The sequence below is a fragment of the Salvelinus alpinus genome, chromosome 31 (genome assembly GCF_045679555.1).
Source record: "Salvelinus alpinus chromosome 31, SLU_Salpinus.1, whole genome shotgun sequence".
Classification (NCBI taxonomy): domain Eukaryota; kingdom Metazoa; phylum Chordata; class Actinopteri; order Salmoniformes; family Salmonidae; genus Salvelinus; species Salvelinus alpinus.
In genome coordinates this window covers 34,676,336-34,691,735 of record NC_092116.1, presented here as the reverse complement: position 1 = coordinate 34,691,735, position 15,400 = coordinate 34,676,336, and the positions used below count along the sequence as shown (strand labels likewise).

At 33.6% G+C, this 15,400-nt stretch overlaps 1 protein-coding gene across 1 annotated transcript in view; it reads left to right on the top strand.

Moving 5' to 3' along the window:
- The window catches only part of LOC139561252 (lecithin retinol acyltransferase-like), a 28,058-nt gene extending 13,348 nt beyond the window's left edge, over nucleotides 1-14,710 (top strand). The window contains exon 5 of the mRNA XM_071378235.1: nucleotides 14,143-14,710. Coding sequence (XP_071234336.1) covers nucleotides 14,143-14,298 — 156 coding nt within the window. The 3' untranslated portion in view covers nucleotides 14,299-14,710. The remainder of the gene's footprint in view (nucleotides 1-14,142) is intronic.
- The last annotated feature ends 690 nt before the right edge of the window (nucleotides 14,711-15,400 follow it).

Here is a 15,400-nt window from a genome sequence, read left to right as displayed (position 1 = left end):
CTGCGTGTGTGTGCGTGTGTGTGTGCGTGTGTGCGCGTGCGTGCGTGCGTCTGTGTGTGTGTGTGCGCATGCGTGCGTGTGCGTGCGTGTGTGTGCGTGCGTGCGTGTGTGTGCGTGCGTGTGCCTGTGTGTGTGTGTGTGTGTGCGTGCATTCTTGGGTCTAAATGACTGCATGGTAATAATCACCATAGCCAAACACATTGGCCAATTAAATGTTAAGCCTCTTGTGTGGTTACAATAGACTTTAGTTTGGCAATTTACTCTTTTTTAATTAAATCCATCTTATAAACAGAACATTCTGGACCAATTAATCCGATTTCTAGTCAGACAGAAAGTTTGTCTTTGTGAAATTAGTGTATAGTAACAGGTAAAGTAGTGTATAGTAACAGGTAGTGTATAGTAACAGGTAGTGAATAGTAACAGGTAGTGTATAGTAACAGGTAGTGAATAGTAACAGGTAGTGTATAGTAACAAGTAGTGTATAGTAACAGGTAGTGTATAGTAACAGGTAGTGTATAGTAACAGGTAGTGTATAGTAACAGGTAGTGTATAGTAACAAGTAGTGTATAGTAACAGGTAGTGTATAGTAACAAGTAGTGTATAGTAACAGGTAGTGTATAGTAAGTAACAAGTAGTGTATAGTAACAAGTAAAGTAGTGAATAGTAACAGGTAGTGTATAGTAACAGGTAGTGTATAGTAACAGGTAGTGTATAGTAACAGGTAGTGTATAGTAAGTAACAAGTAGTGTATAGTAACAAGTAAAGTAGTGTATAGTAACAGGTAGTGTATAGTAACAGGTAGTGTATAGTAACAGGTAGTGTATAGTAACAGGTAGTGTATAGTAACAGGTAGTGAATAGTAACAGGTAGTGTATAGTAACAAGTAGTGTATAGTAACAGGTAGTGTATAGTAACAGGTAGTGTATAGTAACAGGTAGTGTATAGTAACAAGTAGTGTATAGTAACAGGTAAAGTAGTGAATAGTAACAGGTAGTGTATAGTAACAGGTAGTGTATAGTAACAAGTAAAGTAGTGAATAGTAACAGGTAGTGTATAGTAACAGGTAGTGTATAGTAACAGGTAGTGTATAGTAACAGGTAGTGTATAGTAACAGGTAGTGTATAGTAACAGGTAGTGTATAGTAACAGGTAGTGTATAGTAACAGGTAGTGTATAGTAAGTAACAAGTAGTGTATAGTAACAAGTAAAGTAGTGAATAGTAACAGGTAGTGTATAGTAACAGGTAGTGTATAGTAACAGGTAGTGTATAGTAACAGGTAGTGTATAGTAAGTAACAAGTAGTGTATAGTAACAAGTAAAGTAGTGAATAGTAACAGGTAGTGTATAGTAACAGGTAGTGTATAGTAAGTAACAAGTAGTGTATAGTAACAGGTAGTGTATAGTAACAGGTAGTGTATAGTAACAGGTAGTGTATAGTAAGTAACAAGTAGTGTATAGTAACAAGTAAAGTAGTGAATAGTAACAGGTAGTGTATAGTAACAGGTAGTGTATAGTAACAAGTAAAGTAGTGAATAGTAACAGGTAGTGTATAGTAACAGGTAGTGTATAGTAACAGGTAGTGTATAGTAACAGGTAGTGTATAGTAACAGGTAGTGTATAGTAACAGGTAGTGTATAGTAACAGGTAGTGTATAGTAACAGGTAGTGTATAGTAAGTAACAAGTAGTGTATAGTAACAAGTAAAGTAGTGAATAGTAACAGGTAGTGTATAGTAACAGGTAGTGTATAGTAACAGGTAGTGTATAGTAACAAGTAAAGTAGTGAATAGTAACAGGTAGTGTATAGTAACAGGTAGTGTATAGTAACAGGTAGTGTATAGTAACAGGTAGTGTATAGTAAGTAACAAGTAGTGTATAGTAACAAGTAAAGTAGTGAATAGTAACAGGTAGTGTATAGTAACAGGTAGTGTATAGTAACAGGTAGTGTATAGTAACAGGTAGTGTATAGTAAGTAACAAGTAGTGTATAGTAACAAGTAAAGTAGTGAATAGTAACAGGTAGTGTATAGTAACAGGTAGTGAATAGTAACAGGTAGTGAATAGTAACAGGCAGTGTATAGTAACAGGTAGTGTATAGTAACAGGTAGTGTATAGTAACAGGTAGTGCATAGTAACAGGTAGTGTATAGTAAGTAACAAGTAGTGTATAGTAACAAGTAAAGTAGTGAATAGTAACAGGTAGTGTATAGTAACAGGTAGTGAATAGTAACAGGTAGTGTATAGTAACAGGTAGTGTATAGTAACAGGTAGTGCATAGTAACAGGTAGTGTATAGTAAGTAACAAGTAGTGTATAGTAACAGGTAGTGTATAGTAACAGGTAGTGAATAGTAACAGGTAGTGTATAGTAACAGGTAGTGCATAGTAACAGGTAGTGTATAGTAAGTAACAAGTAGTGTATAGTAACAAGTAAAGTAGTGAATAGTAACAGGTAGTGTATAGTAACAGGTAGTGAATAGTAACAGGTAGTGTATAGTAACAGGTAGTGTATAGTAACAGGTAGTGTATAGTAACAGGTAGTGCATAGTAACAGGTAGTGTATAGTAAGTAACAAGTAGTGTATAGTAACAAGTAAAGTAGTGAATAGTAACAGGTAGTGTATAGTAACAGGTAGTGTATAGTAACAGGTAGTGTATAGTAACAGGTAGTGTATAGTAACAGGTAGTGTATAGTAACAGGTAGTGCATAGTAACAGGTAGTGTATAGTAAGTAACAAGTAGTGTATAGTAACAAGTAAAGTAGTGAATAGTAACAGGTAGTGTATAGTAACAGGTAGTGAATAGTAACAGGTAGTGTATAGTAACAGGTAGTGTATAGTAACAGGTAGTGTATAGTAACAAGTAGTGTATAGTAAGTAACAAGTAGTGTATAGTAACAAGTAAAGTAGTGTATAGTAACAGGTAGTGTATAGTAACAGGTAGTGTATAGTAACAAGTAAAGTAGTGAATAGTAACAGGTAGTGTATAGTAACAGGTAGTGAATAGTAACAGGTAGTGTATAGTAACAGGTAGTGTATAGTAACAGGTAGTGTATAGTAACAGGTAGTGTATAGTAAGTAACAAGTAGTGTATAGTAACAAGTAAAGTAGTGAATAGTAACAGGTAGTGTATAGTAACAGGTAGTGAATAGTAACAGGTAGTGTATAGTAACAGGTAGTGTATAGTAACAGGTAGTGTATAGTAACAGGTAGTGTATAGTAAGTAACAAGTAGTGTATAGTAACAAGTAAAGTAGTGTATAGTAACAGGTAGTGTATAGTAACAGGTAGTGTATAGTAACAGGTAGTGTATAGTAACAGGTAGTGTATAGTAAGTAACAAGTAGTGTATAGTAACAAGTAAAGTAGTGTATAGTAACAGGTAGTGTATAGTAACAGGTAGTGTATAGTAACAGGTAGTGTATAGTAACAGGTAGTGTATAGTAAGTAACAAGTAGTGTATAGTAACAAGTAAAGTAGTGAATAGTAACAGGTAGTGAATAGTAACAGGTAGTGTATAGTAACAGGTAGTGTATAGTAACAAGTAGTGTATAGTAACAGGTAGTGTATAGTAACAAGTAGTGTATAGTAACAGGTAGTGTATAGTAACAAGTAGTGTATAGTAACAAGTAGTGTATAGTAACAGGTAAAGTAGTGAATAATAACAGGCAGTGTATAGTAACAGGTAGTGTATAGTAACAGGTAGTGTATAGTAACAGGTAGTGTATAGTAACAAGTAGTGTATAGTAACAAGTAGTGTATAGTAACAGGTAAAGTAGTGAATAATAACAGGCAGTGTATAGTAACAGGTAGTGTATAGTAACAGGTAGTGTATAGTAACAAGTAGTGTATAGTAACAAGCAGTGTATAGTAACAAGTAGTGTATAGTAACAAGTAGTGTATAGTAACAGGTAGTGTATAGTAACAAGTAGTGTATAGTAACAAGTAGTGTATAGTAACAGGTAAAGTAGTGAATAGTAACAGGCAGTGTATAGTAACAGGTAGTGTATAGTAACAGGTAGTGTATAGTAACAAGTAGTGTATAGTAACAGGTAGTGTATAGTAACAGGTAAAGTAGTGAATAGTAACAGGCAGTGTATAGTAACAAGTAGTGTATAGTAACAGGTAGTGTATAGTAACAAGTAAAGTAGTGTATAGTAACAGGTAGTGTATAGTAAGTAACAAGTAGTGTATAGTAACAAGTAAAGTAGTGAATAGTAACAGGTAGTGTATAGTAACAGGTAGTGTATAGTAACAAGTAGTGTATAGTAACAAGCAGTGTATAGTAACAAGTAGTGTATAGTAACAAGTAGTGTATAGTAACAGGTAGTGTATAGTAACAAGCAGTGTATAGTAACAAGTAGTGTATAGTAACAAGTAGTGTATAGTAACAGGTAGTGTATAGTAACAAGTAGTGTATAGTAACAGGTAGTGTATAGTAACAGGTAGTGTATAGTAACAAGTAGTGTATAGTAACAAGCAGTGTATAGTAACAAGTAGTGTATAGTAACAAGTAGTGTATAGTAACAGGTAGTGTATAGTAACAAGTAGTGTATAGTAACAAGTAGTGTATAGTAACAGGTAAAGTAGTGAATAGTAACAGGCAGTGTATAGTAACAGGTAGTGTATAGTAACAGGTAGTGTATAGTAACAAGTAGTGTATAGTAACAGGTAGTGTATAGTAACAGGTAAAGTAGTGAATAGTAACAGGCAGTGTATAGTAACAAGTAGTGTATAGTAACAGGTAGTGTATAGTAACAAGTAAAGTAGTGTATAGTAACAGGTAGTGTATAGTAAGTAACAAGTAGTGTATAGTAACAAGTAAAGTAGTGAATAGTAACAGGTAGTGTATAGTAACAGGTAGTGTATAGTAACAAGTAGTGTATAGTAACAGGTAGTGTATAGTAACAGGTAGTGTATAGTAACAGGTAGTGTATAGTAACAGGTAGTGTATAGTAACAGGTAGTGCATAGTAACAGGCAGTGTATAGTAAGTAACAAGTAGTGTATAGTAACAAGTAAAGTAGTGAATAGTAACAGGTAGTGTATAGTAACAGGTAGTGAATAGTAACAGGTAGTGTATAGTAACAGGTAGTGTATAGTAACAGGTAGTGTATAGTAACAGGTAGTGCATAGTAACAGGTAGTGCATAGTAACAGGTAGTGTATAGTAAGTAACAAGTAGTGTATAGTAACAAGTAAAGTAGTGAATAGTAACAGGTAGTGTATAGTAACAGGTAGTGTATAGTAACAGGTAGTGTATAGTAACAGGTAGTGTATAGTAACAGGTAGTGTATAGTAACAAGTAGTGTATAGTAAGTAACAAGTAGTGTATAGTAACAAGTAAAGTAGTGAATAGTAACAGGTAGTGTATAGTAACAGGTAGTGTATAGTAACAGGTAGTGCATAGTAACAGGTAGTGTATAGTAAGTAACAAGTAGTGTATAGTAACAAGTAAAGTAGTGAATAGTAACAGGTAGTGTATAGTAACAGGTAGTGTATAGTAACAAGTAGTGTATAGTAACAAGTAGTGTATAGTAACAGGTAGTGTATAGTAACAAGTAGTGTATAGTAACAGGTAGTGTATAGTAACAAGTAGTGTATAGTAACAAGTAGTGTATAGTAACAGGTAAAGTAGTGAATAATAACAGGCAGTGTATAGTAACAGGTAGTGTATAGTAACAGGTATTGTATAGTAACAAGTAGTGTATAGTAACAAGCAGTGTATAGTAACAAGTAGTGTATAGTAACAAGTAGTGTATAGTAACAGGTAGTGTATAGTAACAAGTAGTGTATAGTAACAAGTAGTGTATAGTAACAGGTAAAGTAGTGAATAGTAACAGGCAGTGTATAGTAACAGGTAGTGTATAGTAACAGGTAGTGTATAGTAACAAGTAGTGTATAGTAACAGGTAGTGTATAGTAACAGGTAAAGTAGTGAATAGTAACAGGCAGTGTATAGTAACAAGTAGTGTATAGTAACAGGTAGTGTATAGTAACAAGTAAAGTAGTGAATAGTAACAGGCAGTGTATAGTAACAAGTAGTGTATAGTAACAAGTAAAGTAGTGAATAGTAACAGGCAGTGTATAGTAACAAGTAGTGTATAGTAACAAGTAGTGTATAGTAACAAGTAGTGTATAGTAACAAGTAGTGTATAGTAACAAGTAGTGTATAGTAACAAGTAGTGTATAGTAACAAGTAGTGTATAGTAACAAGTAGTGTATAGTAACAGGTAGTGTATAGTAACAGGTAAAGTAGTGAATAGTAACAGGCAGTGTATAGTAACAAGTAGTGTATAGTAACAGGTAGTGTATAGTAACAAGTAAAGTAGTGAATAGTAACAGGCAGTGTATAGTAACAAGTAGTGTATAGTAACAAGCAGTGTATAGTAACAAGTAGTGTATAGTAACAAGTAAAGTAGTGAATAGTAACAGGCAGTGTATAGTAACAAGTAGTGTATAGTAACAAGTAGTGTATAGTAACAAGTAGTGTATAGTAACAAGTAGTGTATAGTAACAAGTAGTGTATAGTAACAAGTAGTGTATAGTAACAAGTAGTGTATAGTAACAGGTAGTGTATAGTAACAGGTAGTGTATAGTAACAAGTAGTGTATAGTAACAAGTAGTGTATAGTAACAAGTAGTGTATAGTAACAGGCAGTGTATAGTAACAGGTAGTGTATAGTAACAAGTAGTGTATAGTAACAAGTAGTGTATAGTAACAGGTAGTGCATAGTAACAGGTAGTGTATAGTAACAAGTAGTGTATAGTAACAAGTAGTGTATAGTAACAGGTAGTGCATAGTAACAGGTAGTGTATAGTAACAAGTAGTGTATAGTAACAAGTAGTGTATAGTAACAAGTAGTGTATAGTAACAAGCAGTGTATAGTAACAAGTAGTGTATAGTAACAAGTAAAGTAGTGTATAGTAACAGGCAGTGTATAGTAACAGGTAGTGTATAGTAACAAGTAAAGTAGTGAATAGTAACGGTAGTGTATAGTAACAGGTAGTGTATAGTAACATGTAGAGTAGTTTACATAGTTACATGTAAAGTAGTGTTTAGTAACAAGTAGTGTATAGTAACAGGTAGTGTATAGTAACAGGTAGTGTATAGTAACAAGTAGTGTATAGTAACAAGTAGTGTAAAGTAACAGGTAGTGTATAGTAACAAGTAGTGTATAGTAACAGGTAAAGTAGTTTACATAGTAACATGTAAAGCAGAATATAGTAACAAGTAAAGTAGTGTATAGTTACAAGTAAAGTAGTGTATAGTAACATTTAGTGTATAGTAACAAGTAAAGTTGTGTATAGTAACATTTAGTGTATAGTAACAAGTAAAGTAGTGTATAGTAACAAGTAAAGCAGTGTATAGTAACAGGTGGTGTATAGTAACAGGTAGTGTATAGTAACAAGTCAAGTAGTGTATAGTAACAAGTAGTGTATAGTAACAGGTAGTGTATAGTAACAGGTAGTGTAAAGTAACAGGTAGTGTATAGTAACAGGTAGTGTATATTAACAAGTAGTGTATAGTAACAAGTAGTGTATAGTAACAAGTAGTGTATAGTAACAGGCAGTGTATAGTAACAAGTAAAGTAGTTTACATAGTAACAATTAAAGTAGTGTATAGTAACAGGTAAAGTAGGGTATAGTAACAAGTAAAGTAGTGTATAGTGACAAGTAAAGTAGTGTATAGTAACAAGTAAAGTAGTGTATAGTAACAAGTAAAGTAGTGTAGATTAACAAGTAAAGTAGTTTACATAGTAACAAGTAAAGTAGTGTATAGTAACAGGTAGTGTATAGTAACAGGTAGTGTATATTAACAAGTAAAGTAGTGTATAGTAACTAGTAAAGTAGTGTATAGTAACAAGTAAAGTAGTGTATAGTGACAAGTAAAGTAGTGTATAGTAACAGGTAGTGTATAGTAACAAGTAAAGTAGTGAATAGTAACAGGCAGTGTATAGTAACAAGTAGTGTATAGTAACAAGCAGTGTATAGTAACAAGTAGTGTATAGTAACAAGTAAAGTAGTGAATAGTAACAGGCAGTGTATAGTAACAAGTAGTGTATAGTAACAAGTAGTGTATAGTAACAAGTAGTGTATAGTAACAGGTAGTGTATAGTAACAGGTAGTGTATAGTGACAAGTAGTGTATAGTAACAAGTAGTGTATAGTAACAAGTAGTGTATAGTAACAGGCAGTGTATAGTAACAGGTAGTGTATAGTAACAAGTAGTGTATAGTAACAAGTAGTGTATAGTAACAGGTAGTGCATAGTAACAGGTAGTGTATAGTAACAAGTAGTGTATAGTAACAAGTAGTGTATAGTAACAAGTAGTGTATAGTAACAAGCAGTGTATAGTAACAAGTAGTGTATAGTAACAAGTAAAGTAGTGTATAGTAACAGGCAGTGTATAGTAACAGGTAGTGTATAGTAACAAGTAAAGTAGTGTATAGTAACTGGCAGTGTATAGTAACAGGTAGTGTATAGTAACAAGTAAAGTAGTGTTTAGTAACAAGTAGTGTATAGTAACAGGTAGTGTATAGTAACAGGTAGTGTATAGTAACAAGTAGTGTATAGTAACAAGTAGTGTATAGTAACAGGTAGTGTATAGTAACAAGTAGTGTATAGTAACAGGTAAAGTAGTTTACATAGTAACATGTAAAGCAGAATATAGTAACAAGTAAAGTAGTGTATAGTAACAAGTAAAGTAGTGTATAGTAACATTTAGTGTATAGTAACAAGTAAAGTTGTGTATAGTAACATTTAGTGTATAGTAAGAAGTAAAGTAGTGTATAGTAACAAGTAAAGTAGTGTATAGTAACAAGTAAAGTAGTGTATAGTAACAGGTGGTGTATAGTAACAGGTAGTGTATAGTAACAAGTAAAGTAGTGTATAGTAACAAGTAGTGTATAGTAACAAGTAGTGTATAGTAACAAGTAGTGTATAGTAACAGGTAAAGTAGTTTACATAGTAACATGTAAAGCAGTGTATAGTAACAAGTAAAGTAGGGTATAGTAACAAGTACAGTAGTGTATAGTAACAAATAGTGTATAGTAACAAGTAGTGTATAGTAACAGGTAGTGTATAGTAACAAGTAAAGTAGTTTACATAGTAACATGTAAAGTAGTGTATAGTAACAAGTAAAGTAGGGTATAGTAACAAGTACAGTAGTGTATAGTAACAAGTAGTGTATAGTAACAGGTAGTGTATAGTAACAGGTAGTGTATAGTAACAAGTAAAGTAGTTTACATAGTAACAATTAAAGTAGTGTATAGTAACAAGTAAAGTAGTGTATAGTAACAAGTAAAGTAGTGTATAGTAACAAGTAAAATAGTGTATATTAACAAGTAAAGTAGTTTACATAGTAACAAGTAAAGTAGTGTATAGTAACAGGTAGTGTATAGTAACAGGTAGTGTATAGTAACAGGTAAAGTAGTGAATAGTAACAGGCAGTGTATAGTAACAGGTAGTGTATAGTAACAGGTAGTGTATAGTAACAGGTAGTGTATAGTAACAAGTAGTGTATAGTAACAAGCAGTGTATAGTAACAAGTAGTGTATAGTAACAAGTAGTGTATAGTAACAGGTAGTGTATAGTAACAAGTAGTGTATAGTAACAGGTAAAGTAGTGAATAGTAACAGGCAGTGTATAGTAACAGGTAGTGTATAGTAACAAGTAGTGTATAGTAACAGGTAGTGTATAGTAACAGGTAGTGTATAGTAACAAGTAAAGTAGTGAATAGTAACGGTAGTGTATAGTAACAGGTAGTGTATAGTAACAAGTAGAGTAGTTTACATAGTTACATGTAAAGTAGTGTTTAGTAACAAGTAGTGTATAGTAACAGGTAGTGTATAGTAACAGGTAGTGTATAGTAACAAGTAGTGTATAGTAACAAGTAGTGTAAAGTAACAGGTAGTGTATAGTAACAAGTAGTGTATAGTAACAGGTAAAGTAGTTTACATAGTAACATGTAAAGCAGAATATAGTAACAAGTAAAGTAGTGTATAGTTACAAGTAAAGTAGTGTATAGTAACATTTAGTGTATAGTAACAAGTAAAGTTGTGTATAGTAACATTTAGTGTATAGTAACAAGTAAAGTAGTGTATAGTAACAAGTAAAGTAGTGTATAGTAACAGGTGGTGTATAGTAACAGGTAGTGTATAGTAACAAGTAAAGTAGTGTATAGTAACAAGTAGTGTATAGTAACAGGTAGTGTATAGTAACAAGTAGTGTATAGTAACAAGTAGTGTATAGTAACAGGTAAAGTAGTGAATAGTAACAGGCAGTGTATAGTAACAGGTAGTGTATAGTAACAAGTAGTGTATAGTAACAGGTAGTGTATAGTAACAGGTAGTGTATAGTAACAAGTAGTGTATAGTAACAGGTAAAGTAGTGAATAGTAACAGGCAGTGTATAGTAACAGGTAGTGTATAGTAACAAGTAGTGTATAGTAACAGGTAGTGTATAGTAACAGGTAGTGTATAGTAACAAGTAAAGTAGTGAATAGTAACGGTAGTGTATAGTAACAGGTAGTGTATAGTAACAAGTAGAGTAGTTTACATAGTTACATGTAAAGTAGTGTTTAGTAACAAGTAGTGTATAGTAACAGGTAGTGTATAGTAACAGGTAGTGTATAGTAACAAGTAGTGTATAGTAACAAGTAGTGTAAAGTAACAGGTAGTGTATAGTAACAAGTAGTGTATAGTAACAGGTAAAGTAGTTTACATAGTAACATGTAAAGCAGAATATAGTAACAAGTAAAGTAGTGTATAGTTACAAGTAAAGTAGTGTATAGTAACATTTAGTGTATAGTAACAAGTAAAGTTGTGTATAGTAACATTTAGTGTATAGTAACAAGTAAAGTAGTGTATAGTAACAAGTAAAGTAGTGTATAGTAACAGGTGGTGTATAGTAACAGGTAGTGTATAGTAACAAGTAAAGTAGTGTATAGTAACAAGTAGTGTATAGTAACAGGTAGTGTATAGTAACAGGTAGTGTAAAGTAACAGGTAGTGTATAGTAACAGGTAGTGTATAGTAACAAGTAAAGTAGTTTACATAGTAACAATTAAAGTAGTGTATAGTAACAGGTAAAGTAGGGTATAGTAACAAGTAAAGTAGTGTATAGTGACAAGTAAAGTAGTGTATAGTAACAAGTAAAGTAGTGTATAGAAACAAGTAAAGTAGTGTATATTAACAAGTAAAGTAGTTTACATAGTAACAAGTAAAGTAGTGTATAGTAACAGGTAGTGTATAGTAACAGGTAGTGTATATTAACAAGTAAAGTAGTGTATAGTAACTAGTAAAGTAGTGTATAGTAACAAGTAAAGTAGTGTATAGTGACAAGTAAAGTAGTGTATAGTAACAGGTAGTGTATAGTAACAAGTAAAGTAGTGAATAGTAACAGGCAGTGTATAGTAACAAGTAGTGTATAGTAACAAGCAGTGTATAGTAACAAGTAGTGTATAGTAACAAGTAAAGTAGTGAATAGTAACAGGCAGTGTATAGTAATAAGTAGTGTATAGTAACAAGTAGTGTATAGTAACAAGTAGTGTATAGTAACAGGTAGTGTATAGTAACAGGTAGTGTATAGTAACAAGTAGTGTATAGTAACAAGTAGTGTATAGTAACAAGTAGTGTATAGTAACAGGCAGTGTATAGTAACAGGTAGTGTATAGTAACAAGTAGTGTATAGTAACAAGTAGTGTATAGTAACAGGTAGTGCATAGTAACAGGTAGTGTATAGTAACAAGTAGTGTATAGTAACAAGTAGTGTATAGTAACAAGTAGTGTATAGTAACAAGCAGTGTATAGTAACAAGTAGTGTATAGTAACAAGTAAAGTAGTGTATAGTAACAGGCAGTGTATAGTAACAGGTAGTGTATAGTAACAAGTAAAGTAGTGTATAGTAACAGGCAGTGTATAGTAACAGGTAGTGTATAGTAACAAGTAAAGTAGTTTACATAGTTACATGTAAAGTAGTGTTTAGTAACAAGTAGTGTATAGTAACAGGTAGTGTATAGTAACAGGTAGTGTATAGTAACAAGTAGTGTATAGTAACAAGTAGTGTATAGTAACAGGTAGTGTATAGTAACAAGTAGTGTATAGTAACAGGTAAAGTAGTTTCCATAGTAACATGTAAAGCAGAATATAGTAACAAGTAAAGTAGTGTATAGTAACAAGTAAAGTAGTGTATAGTAACATTTAGTGTATAGTAACAAGTAAAGTAGTGTATAGTAACAGGTAGTGTATAGTAACAAGTAGTGTATAGTAACAGGTAAAGTAGTTTACATAGTAACATGTAAAGCAGAATATAGTAACAAGTAAAGTAGTGTATAGTAACAAGTAAAGTAGTGTATAGTAACATTTAGTGTATAGTAACAAGTAAAGTTGTGTATAGTAACATTTAGTGTATAGTAAGAAGTAAAGTAGTGTATAGTAACAAGTAAAGTAGTGTATAGTAACAAGTAAAGTAGTGTATAGTAACAGGTGGTGTATAGTAACAGGTAGTGTATAGTAACAAGTAAAGTAGTGTATAGTAACAAGTAGTGTATAGTAACAAGTAGTGTATAGTAACAGGTAAAGTAGTTTACATAGTAACATGTAAAGCAGTGTATAGTAACAAGTAAAGTAGGGTATAGTAACAAGTACAGTAGTGTATAGTAACAAGTAGTGTATAGTAACAGGTAGTGTATAGTAACAGGTAGTGTATAGTAACAAGTAAAGTAGTTTACATAGTAACATGTAAAGTAGTGTATAGTAACAAGTAAAGTAGGGTATAGTAACAAGTACAGTAGTGTATAGTAACAAGTAGTGTATAGTAACAGGTAGTGTATAGTAACAGGTAGTGTATAGTAACAAGTAAAGTAGTTTACATAGTAACAATTAAAGTAGTGTATAGTAACAAGTAAAGTAGTGTATAGTAACAAGTAAAGTAGTGTATAGTAACAAGTAAAGTAGTGTATATTAACAAGTAAAGTAGTTTACATAGTAACAAGTAAAGTAGTGTATAGTAACAGGTAGTGTATAGTAACAGGTAGTGTATAGTAACAAGTAAAGTAGTGTATAGTAACTAGTAAAGTAGTGTATAGTAACAAGTAAAGTAGTGTATAGTGACAAGTAAAGTAGTGTATAGTAACAGGTAGTGTATAGTAACAAGTAAAGTAGTGAATATATATATATATATATACATATAAAATGAGTAAAGCAGTATGTAAACATTATTAAAGTGACCAGTGATTGCATGTCTATGTACATAGAGCAGCAGCCTCTTAAGTTGCAGGGTTGAGAAACCAGGTGGATCTACTGTGTGTGTGTGTGTGTGTGTGTGTGTGTGTGTGTGTGTGTGTGTGTGTGTGTGTGTGTGTGTGTGTGTGTGTGTGTGTGTGTGTGTGTGTGTGTGTGTGTGTGTGTGTGTGTGTGTGTGTGTGTGTGTGTGTGTGTGTGTGACCAACAGTTTAGTCTGATGGGATCTAAAAAAGAGATTCTGGAACCTATCTTCACCTGGTTACTAAAATGGAGGCTAGTCTGAACCTAGTCACCTTAACACACAGAGGTGAAGGGATGGATGGATGAATTTAAATGAATTCATTAATTTATAAACACATACACAGTCACAGGGACGACCATACTAAAGCTCTCACCAGAACAGTAGAACTCTAGAATCCTCAGTAGAATACGACAGATTGACCAACAAATGATGTGAAGTGATACTATGGCGCCCTCTAGCGGGCATATATATATATATTATAAAATACATGCAGTGTCCTGAAAATCAATATCCCCTTGGGCACACAGCTGTAGAAAATTAATAATGTATAAAATTCACATCTCTTCCTCTCTCCCCACATCTTTATTTAATCACTTCCTCTATCTCTCTCCCCCTTCTCTCTCCCTCCCCTCTATCACCCTCTCTCTCCCCCTTCTCTCTCCCTCCCCTCTATCACCCTCTCTCTCCCTTCCCTCTTTCTACATCACACCCCTCTCTCTCTCTCTCTCTCTCTCTCTCTCTCTCTCTCTCTCTCTCTCTCTCTCTCTCTCTCTCTCTCTCTCTCTCTCTCTCTCTCTCTCTCTCTCTCTCTCTCTCTCTCTCTCTCTCCCTCCCTCCCTCCCTCCCTCCCTCCCTCCCTCCCTCCCTCTCTCTCTCTCTCTCTCTCTCAGTTCTGTAAGACAGTGAAGAAGTTCATTCTGAGCCAGAGGAGTGCCAAGGTGACAGCGGTGTTAGGCCCAGTACTAGCACTCTATCTGGGGGTAGTGTCTCTCTACTCAGCCCTGGTCATTGTCCTGGTTCCCTTCATTATCTGGATGGCTTCCTAGACTCTTGGAGGAAAGGAAGTTAGGAGGAAAGGAAGGAAGGAATGAAGGAAGGAGGAAAGGAAGGAAGGAACAAAGGAAGGAAGAAGGTTAGAAGTAACGGCTGAAAAATACACATTCTTTGACAAAAATTCTTTGCAATCCGTTAAAGAAAATGGAGTTGAACTGGACACTGTACAAAGAAGCAGTGAATAGGGGAATGTAGCCTACAGGATGACCAGACAGACATAGGGTTTCTTCAATAACTATTAATAATAATTTGCCACTGCTTTATAAGGCCTAGTAATGATGCCAATACATGTGTTTACACCCTGTGTTTAATTTTAATTGATTAATTACATAAGTGTGAATGGTATACTATTTTGACCTGCATAACAGTGAATTATGTTACTATAAATACAATTTTTAAAAATGGTCACCGTTTTCTTCTTGTGATTATTTTATTTTCAGACGGACAAATGAAGTATTCATTTATAGCAAATCCATAGACGGATTTGGGTGCGTTCATAAATCACTCTGGCTGTCTACTCCGATTTCAGAGCGCAGAATAATTTATGAATTTACAAACGCGAAACACCAGTTGAATGTGGCTGGTGTAAGTATGCGTCGGCAAAAAAAGAAAAGAAAAAACGTAATTAAATTGTTTCCGTGCAGCACAGTTACAGTCACGAATTGCTCTAGATAACATGGTGCACAACACAGCCTAATCAACTCTGCTAGGGCGGGTAAAATGGTCAGTGGGCTGGTCTCTCATGTGTGTTTGAAGTAGCTCGCAAGATAGCCAACTTTATACCAGTAAGTTTGGGTGGCAGGTAAACCGAAAGGTTGCTGGATCGAATCCCTGAGCTGACAAAGTAAAAATCTGTCGTTTATTCCACTGAACATGGCAGTTAACCCCCTGTTCCTCAGGTAGACCGTCATTGTAAATAAAATGTTCTTAACTGGCATGCCTAGTTAAATAAATAAAAAATGATTTTTTACAAATGAACTCTGCTACTCCAGAGTTCATTTACGAACACACCCCAATTATCCCGCCTTTCGCACTCACAACACACGCTGATTGGCTGGATGTGGATGATCGCGGTCGCCTCTGACAACTAGAGGA